The sequence below is a fragment of the Ciconia boyciana genome, chromosome 5 (genome assembly GCF_034638445.1).
Source record: "Ciconia boyciana chromosome 5, ASM3463844v1, whole genome shotgun sequence".
NCBI classification, from domain to species: Eukaryota; Metazoa; Chordata; class Aves; order Ciconiiformes; family Ciconiidae; genus Ciconia; species Ciconia boyciana.
In genome coordinates this window covers 59,694,511-59,712,695 of record NC_132938.1, presented here as the reverse complement: position 1 = coordinate 59,712,695, position 18,185 = coordinate 59,694,511, and the positions used below count along the sequence as shown (strand labels likewise).

The following is an 18,185-nucleotide window of genomic DNA, read 5'->3' as shown; positions in this document are numbered from 1 at the left end:
ACTGATATTTCATCTTGATTTTGTCACTGTTTAGCAAGGGAGCCTTTCAGATTTATAAAAAATAGTTTATAAAAATGACACATTAATCATGCCTCCAGTCTGATGTGAATTTTGATCTTCTGAAATTCAGAGGAAATTTTTTTCAGTGATTTAAAAAGAAAACAGAAAGCACCTATTGTATTGGAAACTTCTCATTTTCATCAAAGGAAAGTGACAATAGTAGCCTGGGGCTTCTGCAGCTGACTGTAAAACCTAGGACAATGCAATGAATTCTGTGAGAGAAGGCATCCAGGTCAGCATGTTTCCAGTCTACACCCAGTTAGATAATTAAAAAAAGGTTCATTTTGAAATCTGTACTTGTAAAGGAAATTCAAGATGGTCTACCTCCCAGCCACAAATCTAACAAATTGGTTGTTTTGAAAAGAAAATCATAGATCATGATGGACTATTGTGGTATATTATGTCTAGGATTCACACCCTAGCCAGAATTGCTGCTGATGCATACCCCTCTTTCTTGCAATAAATGCATAAATGACTTACTCTCCCCTTTTCAGTTTACAGGCAATGTTCTTCAAAAAGCTCTCACAACTTTCATTAGGACACAGGCAGGCTTTAAGACCAGCTTCAAGTACATTCTTCAAATTCCCCTAGTGCCTTTGTTCCACACTCCAATTTTATAGCTGCCCCCACCTTGTCGAAACCAGGCATGTATGGAGCTCCACTTATGCAATAAACTGGCAGTATCTTCATCCTTTTAGAGCTACCTGTCTGCAGACAGCCCAGCATCCTTGCCCTGTACATAGTAGAATTGCAAGCAAGAGACTTTGTGGCACAAAGTCCCAGCATTCCGTGGGATATTACCCTTCCATTGTTTCTCAGCCTTCTTTTTGTATTTTCTCTCATTTCTTCTCAGATTTCCTCTTGTACCCACAGCTACACTCATCACATATTGTCTAAAGCTATAAACAAAGATGAAACAGTCAGGCAAACACACAGTCACGTATAAAAACAATCTTTTATTTTCACATCAGAACAACTTCTATTTTAATTACTTCTTTGAAAAGGTAATGAGTTTAAAATGACCTTTGTTTAGCCTCTTAGATATAGCTCAAGTCTGAATGTTTTTGCTATTACAGACATTTTCATGGTACACACAAAAGAGTTTTCTCTCTTAATCCCCTCCCTGAGAAAAGTATGAGAATCTGATGATAGTGCAAGGAATACAAAGTCCACTGTGAGCAATGGCAAAGACTAAAATAGATGCATGGGTGCCTAAAGTTTGCTTAGTGAGTGCACATTGAAGCCAGGATTGTGGTTAACCATGACAAGTGCTGAGGCCCACTAAAGCTTTAAGTAAAAATGTGGTCTATTTGGAATGTAGCTCACATTGCTCAGTTATTTCATTAACCATCCAGTTTTGACACACCCATTGTAGGTAATATATAAAAAGACGACTAATCTTTTTGGTGAAATGCAGGAGGAATTGAGCTAACAAAGTGCAAAAATATATGAAAGGCGATGCATAAACATTAGTTAAATCCTCTGCAAATTCTCCTACTAGGCAAGCATAGATTATAGTCAATCCGTTATCAGCAGTCCTGGCTAACCAGGGAGGTCGCAGTTGACTGGAGATTAGCAAATGTGATGCCCACCTACAAAAAGGGCCGGAAGGAGGATCTGGGGAACTACAGGCCTGTCAGTCTGACCTCGGTGCTGGGGAAGGTTATGGAGCAGATCATCTTGAGTGCCATCACACGGCACATACAGGATAACCAGGTGATCAGGCCCAGTCAGCATGGGTTTATGAAAGGCAGGTCCTGCTTCACTAACCTGACCTCCTTCCATGACAAGGTGACCTGCTTAGTGGATGAGGGAAAGGCTGTGGATGTTGTTTACTTGGACTTTAGTAAAGCCTTTGACACCATTTCTCACAGCATTCTCCTGGAGACACTGGCTGCTCATGGCTTGGATGGGTATACTCTTTGCTGGGTAAAAAGCTGGCTGGATCACCGGGCCTAAAGAGTGGTGGTGAATGGAATTAAATCCAGTTGGTGGCCGGTCACAAACGGTGTTCCCCAGGGATCAGTACTGGGGCCAGTTCTGTTCAATATCTTTATCAGTGATCTGGACGAGGGAATCAAGTGCACCCTCAGTAAGTTTGCAGACGACACCAAGTTGGGCAGGAGTGTTGATCTGCTTGAGGGTAGGAAGGCTCTACAGAGGGATCTGGCCAGGCTGGATCGATGGGCCGAGGTCAACTGTATGAGGTTCAACAAGGCCAAGTGCTGGGTCCTGCACTTGGGTCACAACAACCCCATGCAACGCTACAGGCTTGGGGAAGAGTGGCTGGAAAGCTGCCTGGTGGAAAAGGACCTGGGGGTGTTGGTCAACAGCCGGCTGAATATGAGCCAGCAGTGTGCCCAGGTGGCCAAGAAGGCCAACGGCATCCTGGCTTGTATCAGAAATAGTGTGGCCAGCAGGACTATCGAATACTGTGTTCAGTTTTGGGCCCCTCACTACAAGACAGACATTGAAGGGCTGGAGCGTGTCCAGAGAAGGGCAACAAAGCTGGGGAAGGGTCTAGAGCAGAAGTCTGATGAGGAGCAGCTGAGGGAACTGGGGTTGTTTAGCTTGGAGAAAAGGAGGATCAAGAGAGACGTTATCGCTCTCTACAACTACCAGAAAGGAGGCTGTAGCGAGGCGGGTGTTGGTCTCTTTTCCCAAGTAACAAGAGATAGGACAAGAGGAAATGGCCTCAAGTTGCGCCAGGGAAGGTTTAGATTGGATATTAGGAGAAATTTCATCACCAAAAGGGTTGTCAAGCACTGGAACAGGCTGCCCAGGGAAGTGGTTGAGTCACCATCCCTGGAGGTATTTAAAAGACGTGTAGATGTGGTGCTTAGGGACATGGTATATTGGTGGACGTGGCAGTGCTAGGTTAATGGTTGGACTTGATGATCTTAAAGGTAACTTTTCCAACCTAAACAATTCTATGATTCTATGATGATTGATTCAATATTGCATTTCAGAAGATATTATACAAATTGATTATGGGAGATAAAATCTCTCTCACAATGATTCTATCATTAATATTAACAATTTACAGCATAAAAATTTGCATCTGTTACACAAATATTTCTTCAGCTCTTCAATGAAACCAGTCCTGGGTGATGCAGGGCACATCTCTTTATTGTGTGATATGGCCCTTGTATCAATTTCCTAACAAAATTCCGCAGCAAATTTGCTGTTTTGACATGAGGTACAGAAGCATGTCTGGGTTATATAACTCTGTTGTCTCAAGAACTGTGGAAAAAATAAAGTATCTCATATTTTCTTGAAAGAACATGCCCTTTATAATACATTCCATCTTTGATATACTAATAGCACACTTGGTCATAGAGATTAATTTCTAACTTTAGGACATGCTAATTCCACAAGGATTAGTCAAACCAAAAGGTTTCACATTTGCAAGTGAGCTCTCTCAAATGAGCTTTGCACCACCTCAGTCCAATATACTGATGTATCATCTACAAGTCAGATGATAGCACTTTTGAACTCCAGAATTAGATTCAAGTTTCTTGCAAAGCTTTGAAACCTGAAATCAAATATTCTCCAGGAATTAAAAAAAAAATGTTAAAATAATTGCTCTCATTGATGACAAACTTGGTGTTTTTAATTGGAAACACCTTCAGCAAGAACTACTGGCTACACTATCTATATGGAAAATAGAAGGCAAATATTGTAACACTTCAGGTCCTGTTAAAAATTTAGTTTATCAAACTGCTTGTCAGATGAACCTTGGTTTTGACACAAAAAGAATCTTCTTTCCCTAAAAAAATCCCAAATTTCAAAAAAACTGCTGAAGTAAAAATATTCCACTCAGAAAACTAAAAACATTTTCACTTCAATCAAAGTTATCTGTGGAAAAAGAAGAAAGATCTTTTTTAAACCACACATACTAGTAACACAGAAAGGAACACGAAGGTTAATTCTAAAAGCATAAGCAGGTAAGCTAATTTTGCACTTTTGAAAATCTCACCTGCTTCCTTACTACAGCTCCCATGGTCTCAAATACTCATTCTACTATTCCTGACCATCAAGTACTATCATGTAGATGCTATGGAGATTTTTCAATGTGTTTATTTTCTGTCATGATTTTATGTTGGAGGTTTTTTAACAAAGTGTTTTCCTCTTGCCAAGCTATGCCTTACAAGATAAGCTCTCTAGCATTTCAGCAGGCAAAATTTAATCCTACACTAGTGACACCAAGAAATGCCACTAGTTTAAAGTTAACTAACTAAGCTTTGGTTTGTAGATTTGAGTAATACTTCTCCCTCTGGAAAGAGAAGATTCCCAATTTCCCGGCAAAACAAACAGTTCTTCTATGCATAGAAAGGTCCAAGAAAACAATGCAGTTGTAATCTTTAGGAAAAACTGTGGTTCTCAATTCATACATACTCCTAACCGTAATTAAAACAATAAAAGCTCTGTTATTTACTTCAGGCAATAAAAAAGCAGCCTCAGAATAGACAATTCATTATTATCATTAATAGGCAATCCTGCATTCATCATTACTATTAATATTAATACCTGATTTTTTAAACACTGGGAAGCACGCTCACAATTAACTTTCACTATGCTCTTTGAACTTCATTACACATCCAATATGACCCGAGGACAAGACCTCCTCTTACTATATCTCAAAATGTATTATATTACTACAGTGTAGTACATAATATTGTGCAATATCTATGTAATATATAGGTATATAAAAGTGTGTGGTTTATTACACAGTACCACAAAATTCTCTGTACAGAGATTTCTGAAACTGAGGTATATAGACATATGCATCCAAGTAAATTCTAAGGCTGAGATTTTGCAATAAGATCATTTGATGTAAATTAGCATTATTAATATCTAGTATCTCTCACAGAGTTACTCATAGTGATATCTTACCTGAGCTTCAGAATACTAAAGAAGCTCCTTTGCCATAACATCTGCAAAATGACAATATGATGTGTACTGTACCTCTCAAGAGTCCATAAACTGTGGCTACCTAGCTTCAGTCTTGATTGGCCTGAGATCACTTCCAGTCCAAGATACTGTACAGAACTGTATGACATCTCAAAGCACAAGCTGATGTTAGAAGAAAACTTGTATTTTCAAATAAAGTTTTGACCTCAATAGTAGTAATTTAAACTGTTTTCCTATTATTTTTAAGTACATAGATTTTATGAAGGTTGTGATTAATGTTTGACACATGCAACTAGTACTTCATACAGTAAAATGAGAGAAGAGAAAACAGAATGTTGTTCTAATGAAAACAAAAAATAGAAGATCTTTAACCAGGCAACCATTTCATGCTGTATTTATCTTTAAGAAAATCATTCCTTCACATCCAAAGTCACAAACATAAAAAAAGAAAATAAACAGGCAACATTTTTCTTCTATTCTCCCTCCTACCCACCACCCTACCCGTCCAGTACACGGCATTACATCAGATAATATATTCTGACCACCACCTAGCACCAACCTGCTTCCAGATGCAGTATCATCATTTTGGATTAATTTTATCTATTGCATATTCCATCTCCTCCACCCTCACCCATGTTCAACACAGATACTCCGACCTAGAGCCCTCGCTTTTGAAGGTCATTTGAGAATCCATGCTTGATCTAGAGCAAAGGAGAAGTCTTTCTGACTCGTCTGTGTACCTTCGTGCCCAGAGCTGCTCTCCTGCATTCACTGTTCGAGGCTTCAGAGATAGTGTTTCAAATTTCACATAGGTCTCTTTTGCAAGGTCAGCTTCCTTTGCAGTTTTTGGTTTCACACGAAGTTTTAAAACTTTGTAGAGTAAGAAAAATATCAAAGGTAAAGCAACCACACATGCTGCACTGCTGGCCAATATCAGAATAGAAAACTGAGAGCTGCTTTCATCATTTAACCTATCAGTGGAGAAAATAATGCACTGCTCTTTTGTAGGTGGCACTCCTTTGGGTGAGACACATGCCATATATTGAGTACTAGGTTGCAAACCATCAATTGTGACTTTGTTTTTGCTAGAATCAGTGCTCAGAGGCAACATATCTTTCTCACCATACTTTGAGTATAACACAGTCACTGCACAGTTGCTTGTGGCATTGACAGTTTTCCAAGTTAAGGTCACTCTTTCATCAGTCTCACTGATCACTCTTAGGTTCTTTACAGTAACATTTTGCTCAGCCATACCTGCTGTATTCAATGAAGTCTCCTCACCCTTCTTCCTTATCTCCCCAGTCTGCTTTGTCTCCTCACTTTTCTTGCTTATCTCCCCAGTCTGCTTTTTGTTTCCATTTGTCACTGCCTTTGAATTTTTCTTTCCATCAAACACTGGCCTGGATTGCTTCTTGTCAGTAAATCTGATGGTCGTTGATCTTTCAGTGCTAACCAGTGCTGTGGTGGTTGGTATGGTGGGAAGAGGTGTGGTTGTCCTCTCAAGTTCCTGCTTGGATTCCTCCTGAGTGGTATTCTGTCTCTCTGCCTCTTGCTTCCTTCCATATTTCTGTGGTGACACAGTTGTAGTAACTACACCAACCACTGTGACAGTAACAGCAGCTTCTGACATTCCTGCTAAGTTCTTGGCTTTACATCTGTATTCTCCTGCGTCCTTGTATGAAATCCCTGTCAAGCTTATTATGGACCATCTGACACCCTCTCCAGGTGTTTCTTGAATTACTACAGGAAAATGCAAAGAGTAAAACATTATAAAAGGCAGCTAAAAAGAAAGAAGTAGACTACTTGTTCCCCTAAGTTATTTCTGCCAGAAGGAATCACATGTATTAAACTTTAAAAAAAAACAAAAAAAACCAAAAAAAAACCAACAAAGAAACCAAACCAAACACCCCACACAAACTATGGAACTCCCTGCCATATTATATTATTGCAGAGAAGTGCTCAGCTTGGGTCAAAATGGAATTGAATGTCTGGAGGAATGACAATATAATTTGGAGTTTCACTAAGTAGAACAAAACCACATAAAGAGAAATCAAATGTATTAAGGCTGCTAAGTGACTAGGAAATACAAGTCTCACTGACTTCAAGTAACACTGAACACACTAGCCATTTAAAACATTTTTGGAAATTACCTTTGTCTTAAGATATTTTAGTACTTTGGACTATTACCTTCTTCAGACCTACGATTTAAGATAACTGATAACTACTTGGCATTAGCAAGAAACATTTTTTATATTTAAGTTACTGCATAAATATCTATCATAGCAGCTAGAATGATATCAGACAATCACATGATTTTGGAAAATCCTATTTTTACAACGCTGAGTTTTAAGTGGCTCGGTTATGGCCTCACTAGCTTTTTTTAACATGAACATTTTGAACCAAAACAGAGATTCCAGTAATGAATTCCCCTTTCTGCTTTTCAGCTTCTGAATTAGGGCCCAACTATCCCCAACCTCCATTTTCCTTTATCCTTCCTCCGCTTCATCCATTTCCCCCCTCCATGCACATTGTTCTTATTACAGATCACATCCCGAATCAGAACAGTCTGTTGGACCTGTTCAGACCAAGACCTACACAAAGAATTTCATAACAGCTGTTGCACAGATACAATTGCCAGATTGGTGCAATACCTGGTCCATTGTTACTCATTATAATGATCTCAAAGCACAAGCAACCCAATTTCAGGCTCTCCCCTTTCCTATAAAAGAGTAATTATACCTGTATAGTTCACTGGTATATTGTCTGACCTAGTCCAAGTAAGCTGCGGTGTTGGGTACCCAGTTGCATCGCAGCGTAGCAGAACGTTGCTTCCCAGCGGGGAAGTGATTTTTGTTGCCGACGTCATCACGGATGGTTTAAGACACTGCTCTAACTCAGCTCTCTGGAACAAGATTCCTGACAGGCTTTCAGGTCCACTACATGAAACCAATGGATCAAGAAGTACAACTGAGTTGTCCACAATTTTAGAAAATTCAATTAGCTTTGAAATGCGACAGTCACAAAACCATGGGTTGTCCTGCAAACCTGAAGCAGGGAGGGAAGAGGGGAAAGAAAAAAAAAAAGTCGTCAGGCAATATATGGATATTGTGATTACAGTATGACACATGACTACCACCAAGTACAATCAAGGAGAACCATGCACCCATTCTGAGTTAATCTTTTCTCTTTCAATTTGTCTTTTTTATTCAGCTGACTGGGGGGGGAGTTTTTGCAGAGGTGAGGAAGAACAGTATGAATGTTTATTAAGCTTTTTCTTCACAGAAGTTTACAGGAGCATAGTAATACACTGGTACTACCTTTGCTTAATTTTGCTATTTATCTAGGAAAAAACACTTTGAAAAGATCTCTTAAGACTGATGATACATTTTCACCTGCCTGTGTCTTCTGGAAAGACAGCCTCTCAGGGCTATTGCATCCTGTCATTCTCCTCTGCTCTTAGTCCTTCTTTGGACTCTTACAGTTTGATCTTCTCAGACCCTTTTTTGAATGCTTGCAGATAACTTGATGATTTAAGGGTTTAGAGCTTACACCAGCATCTCTGCCCCTTGAAAAAAGGATAAAGGCTAAGGAGACAAAGCTTTAGGCCAATAAAATTCTTACCTGGCTCTGAACTATACCAATATTCTTAGAAATCTGGCTTCAATTTAGGACAACCGGAAATACATTCAAAAAGAATAGCAGAAGAGGAGAAAATGGGAAGGACCCTGAAAAAAGCTGATGACTACACTATTTTTATGATGGGACACTTGAATGCTCTCTCTCCTCTTCTGTTAGAGGCTATAACATTTGCTTCTTGATTCTGAAGTCTTTGAATGAGAAGCTTCTCCTTCTTGGTGAACTTATTATGGTGAAAGAGAGTAGCCATTTCTGAGGAATATAAGTCTAAATCCTCAGCTGGTATTGATTACTCCGCTATGTTGACCTTCACAGAGCAACAGCGGCTTCACCAGGTAAAACACCACACAGCATATCACTCATGAGCTCAAATATTTTCTCATTTGACTTACGCTTTTGGGCATACCTTTTTCATTTTTTCTGAGTATTAACAATAAACAGAACTTACAGTGTGAAATGAGGGATGGTATGCAAGAACCCCTTGCTATTGAATTTACTGATTAGTGCAATAGACAAGTCATATTAATTAAACCAAAATTCAAAGAAAAAACAACCTGAAACACCTGCTAATATTGTTCACTATGTATTTTTAAGAATTATCAAAACAGCTAATGGAAAAATTCTGCTTTTTGTTCTGGAATAAACCTGTAGATGAAAGAATACATGAATAATTAACTGCAGCTTCCTTTTATCGCCTGACCAAGATTAGGTTATTTTAAGCACAATGGCAGTGATTGGTTAAAACTGTGGTAAACCCCAATTAATCCCTGCTCTTTAAAACAAGACGTGACCTGAAGAGATTCCATGACTTTGACATCACAATCCAATTTCACCCCTTTCAGACATAAGACATTTTACATCTATTCACTACTTATTGCCAGCTGGAACGGAGAAGGAGAAATCAAGGAAACTGTATCAGCAACTGCTTTTCTTAAAAAAAAAAAAAAAAAGAAAAATAATCTCCAGAATATAAATTTTTTTCTGTGAACTTCACACGTATATTCACAAGTAAAAGAGATACCATCTGAATGTTTTCCATATGTCTAGGCACATCAACTGTGCTCATAAAAATTCTGCCCAATCAAGCACATGTATTGTAACTATTTTGTGCCCATCTTTTAAATTAGGTAAGCTTTAGTTTGTAGTTAGAGAGAGTTAGAGACAATATTCCTGTAATTTTTTTTTCCCATTCTCACTTGCTTATAAGGGGTCAATTTTCCCCACTATGTTAAGAAAGAGACCATATGAGCGCTTGAAAATTAAATTCCTCCAAGGTATAAGAGGGATGACAGGATCCCCTTGAAACAAGGCCTCAACTGCCAGATTTCGTCCATAACAAATGCTGCTAAAATGCGTGTGAACTCCCAGCACGGCCTCTGTGCTACCTAGAGGACAGAAGCATGGGACAGCTGTGCTATAAGCAGGCAGCAGGGCAGGAACTCTGGGTCCACAGCATTAATCAGGACAGATTTACAGCATCAGTAGGGCTCCCATCCCACATACCAGGCAGCAGATTCTCCCCTACATTGAACACTACTGAAAATATTTCTTCTGCGACTTTTCTGCATCCTACAAGCTTTACTGCAGGAAAGGATGGGGTTTGTTATTGTTTCTAATACTACTAGCAGCGCTCAAAGGCCTTTCAAATAGAATAATAGAATCATTTAGGTTGGGAAAGACCTTTAAGATCATCGTATCCAACTGTAAACCTAACACTGCCAAGTCCACCTCTAAACCATGTCCCTAAGCACCACATCTACACATCTTTTAAATACCTCCAGGGATGGTGACTCAACCACTTCCCTGGGCAGCCTGTTCCAGTGCCTGACAACCCTTTCAGTGAAGAACTTTTTCCTAGTATATATAAATACATGGCTTTTGTATTCTCACAGTGTCCCAAAGAAGACCCAAAGCTGTTACAATAAGTATCAGAAATTGACAAAAGAGAAGAAATGATGAAGCAAAGATGGATAGTCCTTAGATTGGATGGTTGTTTAGTCCACTCTGGGACACAGGTTTGACCATCTCAGATCATTCTTGAAGGCCTGGTTTCAGCTTCAAAAGAAAGCTGTAGTCCCAGAAGACTCTCTACTTCTGTGCTTTACTGCAAAGAAAGAGTTATCTCAGTTAGTCACTTCATCTCTCCCACCCATCATGCTTCCCAGTGGAACTGGCTAAAGAAGCAGGACTTATATAAATACATATAATATATACAGCTACAGGAATTCCTTTCTTGCCTCCATGGCTCATCCCTTCTATTTATCTGTGTCTTGCCAATATCTGACAGTATTCACATTATTTTTAGTAAACTTGCACAGCCATTGTAAGTCATCAGGTCATGTAAATTCCCAAAATGAAAAGATGAAAGCACTATTGAGTTGGAAGGAAGGATAAAGCACTGAATTTGATTATACTTCAGTTAGCTATTGAAGAGAACAGAAATGGGAATGTAAACCTATTTTCCAAACTACAAAGGGCATTCTGAAATTTAACTGCTTATGTTTACAAGATGGTAAAAGTGAGAACAAACACATGAAAGAATAAAGAAAAGGTTAAAAAAAATTAAAAATTTAAAAACAGTAAAAATGGGGAGTTTTAATAAAGGAATGAGATGGAATGCCCTCAGGAAAATAATTTCATAAGAAGAGAAAATAAAAATACCGATAAGTCTCCAGTGGCATGTGTATCTGATGGAACACCAAGTCTTTATAAACCCTGGATTCTTTTGTAGAAACATTAAGGCAGCTTGTTGACCTGAGAAAGAAATACTAACCAAGGCAAAACAAACGAGAAATATTTATACATTGCAATATACCAATGCAGTGTATTTTAACATTAAATACGGATTAGAAATTGCTCTAAAAACCTTTTATTCTATATTTAGCATTTTTTAAATTTACTCTCACACATATATATGTATGCTTGCATGTACAATGGCAAATATATGTATATGTATGTCTGTGCATGCACATTTTTGCAGTCTTCTCAGTAAGCAGGGTTTCCCCATGCTGTGTCAATATGGACTTTAGCATTCGAAATAGCTATGAGCGAAATTTCCTTTGTAAATCAGTAAGCAGTCTCAGACCATAACTTGTATAATATACTGCTTTTCAGTTGCTGTAAAAGGGCAGCATGTGAAATATTCAAGTTTTGGGCTGATGGAAATATTCGCCACAGCTTGGGCCCACCTACCCAAGGCTCTCTTCCAACTGAAGCTACAAAATTTTTGATCCATGGTTCTAAACAGTAAAGCCCACATCCTGCACTGTGTCCCAGTGTTTCCTACACACAGAATTGCTAGGGAGTAGTTTCAGGAAAATCAGCATCTACCCAATGGCCCAGCATAACAGCTGGGAGCCCGATGGACCTGCAGCATTTCAAATTTTTGGCACCTCTACGTGCAACAGAAGCAAGATCTCATCTAACTGCCACTCTGTCAAATTCTGGGTTCCTCTGTTCCTCTCAGATACTCATTAGCTGTAATTTTCCATACAGAAAATGCTACTGCCATCATTCATGCCAGAAATTTCAATCTCTGTACAGCAGCCAATGCTGAAACTTAGCTGTGATTTGGATCAATGTATTAGGCTTTAGCTCCAGAGGTAACCAAGAGAGGGCTAGATGAGCTCACACACTGGTCCCACGATCATTTCCACTGCTTAATTGTCATCTCACTCCACAGCTTTGTTTTGAACTGTTCCAAAAGGTGCTCTCCAAGACAAAGACAGATGTGGCTCCAGAGACAGTTTGCACCCCAGGGATTGCTCCCTGAAAGGCTTATGGATGAGACCACAGCAAGGACAGCTCGCTCTGTCCTGTTCTTGCTCCCAACGCAAGTGCAGCAGGCTTTGCACCACCAAACTATCCTGCATGCCTATCAGCCCATCAGGCATATAAAATAGCAAGGGTATGTTGTATTACAAAAGCACAATTCTATGGCTTGCAATGCAATTCTCGCATTAATTCAGGAAGTTTGAACTGAAGAAAAAACACCCCCATCCACACAGTTACATTTTAGAGTCACTGCAGCATTCTGTAGAACCCATAGAAAACCAAGGGCTAAATCTTACAAAGTGTGGAACAGCCAGTCAGCTTTAAAGAGAGCTGGCCCTAAATTGTGTGAATGAGAGCCAGAGTGAGCCACTTGGCCATAGGACCAGGAATCATTCCCTGACCCTCTTTCATTTAAGCATAGTGTCCACACAGAGGAACATCATACAGTGGGAGGTAATAAAAATCCCAAACCCCTAAGTACGGAGGTTATGAATTGGAATAAGGAGATGCTAACCTGCCAGTCCCCTGGCAAGAGTAGTCCATGGCTCCTCCAAGAGTCCTTGAAGTAAACATGGGGAACCTGAACTTTCTCTTACATGCAACCTTCTTGATGCTCAGTCAAGACACTGAAGATAAAATTGCCTCCTGTTGTTAAAAAATACATATGCACAAATATTTGAGTTTGGGGCTTTGCTGTTGTTGATCGTGTTAATTAAATAGAAGTGACAATCTTGTTTTGCCAGAACTAGGAGAGAAGCCAGCTCAAGCCATAATTGCTTACACTAAGTAGAATCTGACTGCTGTTTTCCTGCCTAGACAAAACGAGCATTTATTTGCTCTGGGTTCCAGCTTCTAGCAGAGCTCTGGCTGCAGTTACCATTCCATGTAGGCACATGGGTCAGGCTGAATGCTCCCACAGAGAACAGCTGAAGCACATAGGACACTCTTGAACATCAAAGCGTGCAATTGTGGGCATCACATTTTAAGAGAAACCTTTTTTTAAAAACCCAAAGGAGTCCAAAGGGAACCAGTAACTATGGTAGAAAATGAAAAGAAAAAAAACCCAAAAAACAACAACAACAAAAAACCCCAAAACCTCACAGTCTATAAGAAACTGGTGAAGGAAATGGTGTGATTAGTTAAGGCAGCAAACAGGGAAGGAAAATGTATGAAAGGTTACCATAAGAGATCATAATTAGTTTTTCTGTATGTCCATCTCATGTAGGACAAGAGGTAATCAGCTTAGTTTGCAGTAAGGGAGATTGAGGTTAGATATTAAGAGAAACTTTCTCACTATCCTGATAGATAAGCACTGGAAGAGGTTACCAGAGAAGGCTCTGGAGTGGTCTGGCTGCAGGCTTTAAGAACAGCACCGACTTAACCAGAACAGTTCAGTTCATGTGGATCTGCATCCCAGCAGGCTAGAGGCCTTTCTGAAATCCTTCCCAATCACATACCTCTGTGATCCTTATCTCCACCTCAGAGGAGGAGGAGAGTGTATATGGGATATCCTATGGTCATCTATGGGGTATGCTACGGTTTCTCCTCCCTCAGGCTCCAGCAACCCCGGCAGAGACAGGAGGGGTGTCAAAGAGGAAGCAATGCCACAGAGCACATCTTGCTCCTGTTGTTCTAAGCCAAGACCTCTTATGGTTGGAGCATTACAGAGACATCTCAACTCCTAGGTCATCTTTCTAGCCTGATCGTTTCTATCAATGATTCATTCCTGAAAAACAACTGCTTTGTAGCAGTCCATCAACGGCAATGTAAGGATGAGCCTCTGGCAGTGAGTGGCATAACTACAACTTTGCAAGCCCCAGTAATATAGATACTAAAACTAACACTTAGTGGAGACTAGGTAAGCTTGTCAAAATAACCCATGACATAAAAAGCACTGCACTTTCTAATCTCCAGAGGAAGGGGATGTTTTCTTATTCACTACAGAGTTTCTTATATAGCAAGCACTGTCTGTCTGCATTGGGATATACTCATCAGAAGGCTATGATGTCAATGAAAGAAAATACAGCTAATTATTCACAGCTTACCTAAGGTAGATTTACTCAACACAACACAATGAAAGTACTACCTGGCATTTTGCATTCTCAGATCCAAATCAACAATGACTGCATAGAGCGTCCCTCAGCACATAACATTAAAAAAAGAGAAGTAAGGCGCTGTTTGAACCTGGAGATCTGTGTTCAAACACAGTTGTAGTTCATAAACGAAAATGACCCAAAGGTCACATCCCAAATCTCTAGAGAACTCAATGCTGGCACCAGAGGGTTTGCCAGGACTAGAGGAGGCTGGCAAAGTTCCTGCACCAACAAAGCCTGCAGATGGTTGCTGGGGGAAGGGGAGGAGAGAAGAATGTGTGTGGTTTGGGTGGGGTTTTTGTGTTTGTTTTGGGGGTTTTGTTTGTTTGTTTTGATTTTTAAGTGGTGAGGGCTATGTAAGACAAGGAAACCAAATAACCTCTGGGACTCCCACATGAGATCATCAGGAGGATTAGATCTAGCACAGTCACCTCCTACTTTACTGCCTCCTGTAGCCTTCAGTGTGGGGACAGGGAGAAGGGTACTGAGCTGGACTTACTTTTACAGCTTTTTCTGTTGTTTTTTTTTTTTAACCCTGAATAAACGAAGATCCTATTAATGCTGCAAACCTACAGTTACCATGCATGTGAGGAACTCGTTCAGCCTGCTTGCATCTATTAAGTTACTTGTATGCAATCTCATCTGAATGAGAGTTTCAAATTGCACCTTCTGCTGTGAAACAAAGCAGCTGAACAAATGAACACGGAATAGTGGGGGTTTAGATCAAGAAATTGGAAATACTGGGCAGTACAATGCAGGCCAGATCTTTAGCAGTGGGTATAGAACTACTGCGGAAGAGAGAGCCAGCTGGTTTTCCTCCCTTCCACCTGCTACACTACAAAAACACCAAAACATGTACTTATACATAAACAGCGACAGAAGAGAACACTATTGATAGAGCTGTTCCAGCCATGTTCTGAGACTGCAGAAGAGAAAGGGGTTACCTGCAAGACTAGGAAGTGGAGAGAAAGTGTAAGATAAAGCACAAAGTCACAAACAGAACTGATGTGATGGTGTACTGGAGAGATGGAATAAAATTACAAAAAAAATCAAAGTCTGGCCAAACTATTCTTAAATACTTTCCTTAACTATTACAAAAAGTACTGGGACATTGTAGGGATCAGATTCCTATTCTCTCTCTCATATTCAACATGTAAATTGGGAAAAACTTCAGGATAATCAGTCACCTTTAGAGGAATGCAAGGTCAAGAGGAGTCATGGGGAGAGCAGTTGCCCTCTTTTGAGCCACCAACACTATCTGCAGCACTGCGTCTCAGGACAGGCTCAGGACTGTGTCTCAGGAATAGCTGCAAATGGACATGCTTGCAGTTGCAACCACATACAGTGATGAGGGAAATGTCATCAGAAACAAGTTTTGGAAGTCCTGCATTTATATTGATACTGAATACTCCCTATGGCCTGTATGCCTGTAGACTGGAATCTCGTAGATTTTACTTCAGTTTTATTACCTTGAGACAACACCACACATGGAGGTCATTATCTTCATTTTATAGTTTTCTGTCACCAACAGAAAATAACTACATAAATAACCACAGAGCAAACCAGAAGACCGACCTGGATAAAGCCCACTCTCCTGAATCCCATGCTGGTCCCCTACCTGCTCTCACTTGCAACTTAACATGTACCTACATTTTAATAAGGAATGAGACAGGCTGTTTAACGTACCCAAAATTACTCTCTGGGTCACCAGAATGTCTGTGTTCTTGGACAGCACAGCTTCGGAGAAGGGGGGCCAAATGTCCATCAAGTCTGATGGCAAGGTGGTTAGCTTGTTGCTGGATATGTCCAGGTAGGTGAGGTTTCTCAAGTACCGGCCAGCATCAGCGGGAATGCTGGTCACTTTATTGTTGTGTAAATCAAGAGTCCGTAGGTTGGGCATCTCTGCCAGTGATTCCCAAGGGAAAGTTGAGAGCAGATTACCATCCAGCCGTAGCTCATGCAGCTGTTTCAAGTTATAGAAACTGCTGATATCAATGTTGGCTACACAGTTGTAAGTTACCCACAGGTATTTGAGATCTACTAGATAGTAAAAGGCTTCAGTTGGAATCCTTCGTATAACAGTTTTCTCTATACGAAGTTTTACAGTATCCACAGGAACATTCACAGGGATCTCATACATGTCAGGATCATTACAGAGCACAGACCTAGCAACAAAAAAAAAAAAAAAAGAGAGAGATCAGCATTTCTTTATCAGAAATTAGTATTTCAGATTTAAATGCAAATGCTATTACTTTCTGCAACAGAAAGTAATTTATTTCTTTATTTCTGCAGAATAAAGAATGTCAAATCAATAACAGTCCTCTGCATTTAAAAATTGAAAAGACAAACATGGAGTTTCTAAAGAGAAGAAGAATACAAAATAGCAATGATACTTTCACATGAAATCTAGATTTGCTTTATTCTAAAGCATGTAAGCACCATCTTCTGTCCATCATTCTACTGACAACTGAAAAACAGAAGCCATTGTATAAGGAATAATACATGCATGTATCTCAAGTGGGAACTGCATGCCATCTGTTTTACTAAGTTTCAGAATATTGGATTACTAATTTCTAATTTTTCTACATGATGAAGATTCAAAGTATTTGTCTATATTTACCTTTCAGAATAGACTGAAAATCAAAAATGCTAGCATATTTCTCCAAAGGAGACCTTTCTAGCCCTCTTTCTGGTGTCTACGTAGACATTACCTGCTTTTTAGAGTGCTAAGAACTTTCTGCTCCCATTGATTTCAGTGAAATGGGATTTCTCAGCATTTTCAAGAATCAGTATGTTTCCATTTCTTTGGGGTACATTGTTTGCACATATTAGCTTGAAGATTCCCCTCCCCCCAATAAGCCTATCTTCAATTTTCTCTCCCTTTTCTCTATATTCTTCCTCTATTTGACTTTCTCCTCGTGCAGCTTTATGCTAGATATGTTGTGACAATAAGTAGCAATGACAACCAGTATCTTGCAAAATTGATGTGACAATACCCAGATCATCATATTTCAAATTAACCTCTTTATGACCAAAAGTGTATGACTTTCCTGCAGATTAAAAAAGAAGAAACTCCTGTATTTATTTAAACCAGAATCACCTTACAGTAGACAACTAGTCTGTAGAAATAGAAAGGACATTACAATAGTAGGAAAGTCATGGAGCAGAAAGAAATTGCCTTCTGCAAAACCTGATGATTTAGAGTAGCTATTTGCTATGTACAAAGCCATAATCACTGTCTGCTCCTGTTCAGGAACACTGCTAGCCATATAACACCAGCGTAAAATATGCCTTTATTTCAACTATGCTAGAACTAATTTGCAATGTACGAGAATGTTATTTCAAATTTCTTCAGCCCTTTTCCTTATAAATTGCCTTGTATAACAAATAATAAAATATATACCTTGTTCCAGTGCCATCACTTCTGCCATGGTAAACGCAAGTGCATTGCGAAGGACAAAAACCATGCACTTCTTCAAAAAAGCTCATTAGGAGGTAGAAGTAAACAAACAGATACATGGCTTCCTCCCAGCAGAACTGACATGAGAAAATTTGAAAACTTTATTCCTAGGCACTCATGTGCAGTGTGCTACGAATGTGAATGTAGACATCCATTTAGTAACAGCAGATTACATCAGATTAGCTGAGATCTGTAGTTGCTTAACCTTCAAATGTATCCTGAAAGGGATCAGTTAAACCAGCTTATTC

General features: G+C 39.6%; 1 protein-coding gene across 2 annotated transcripts; it reads right to left on the bottom strand.

Annotated features, from left to right (window-relative positions):
* Positions 1–1,009: 1,009 nt before the first annotated feature.
* On the bottom strand, positions 1,010–18,088 carry LRIT3 (leucine rich repeat, Ig-like and transmembrane domains 3). Of its 2 annotated transcripts, XR_012042745.1 has the most exons (5): positions 17,881–18,029; positions 16,164–16,642; positions 7,714–8,019; positions 5,029–6,714; positions 1,010–3,918 (listed from the first exon to the last, which is right to left on the bottom strand). XR_012042745.1 is itself a non-coding variant. In XM_072863032.1 (4 exons), the coding sequence occupies exons 1-4, from the start codon at positions 17,994–17,996 to the stop codon at positions 5,612–5,614; spliced, it is 2,004 nt and encodes a 667-aa protein (XP_072719133.1). In that variant the 5' UTR covers positions 17,997–18,088; the 3' UTR covers positions 1,010–5,611. The 2 variants fall into 2 exon arrangements, 1 of the variants encoding a protein (XP_072719133.1); XM_072863032.1 differs by having other exon boundaries at positions 1,010–6,714; positions 17,881–18,088.
* Positions 18,089–18,185: the final 97 nt, after the last annotated feature.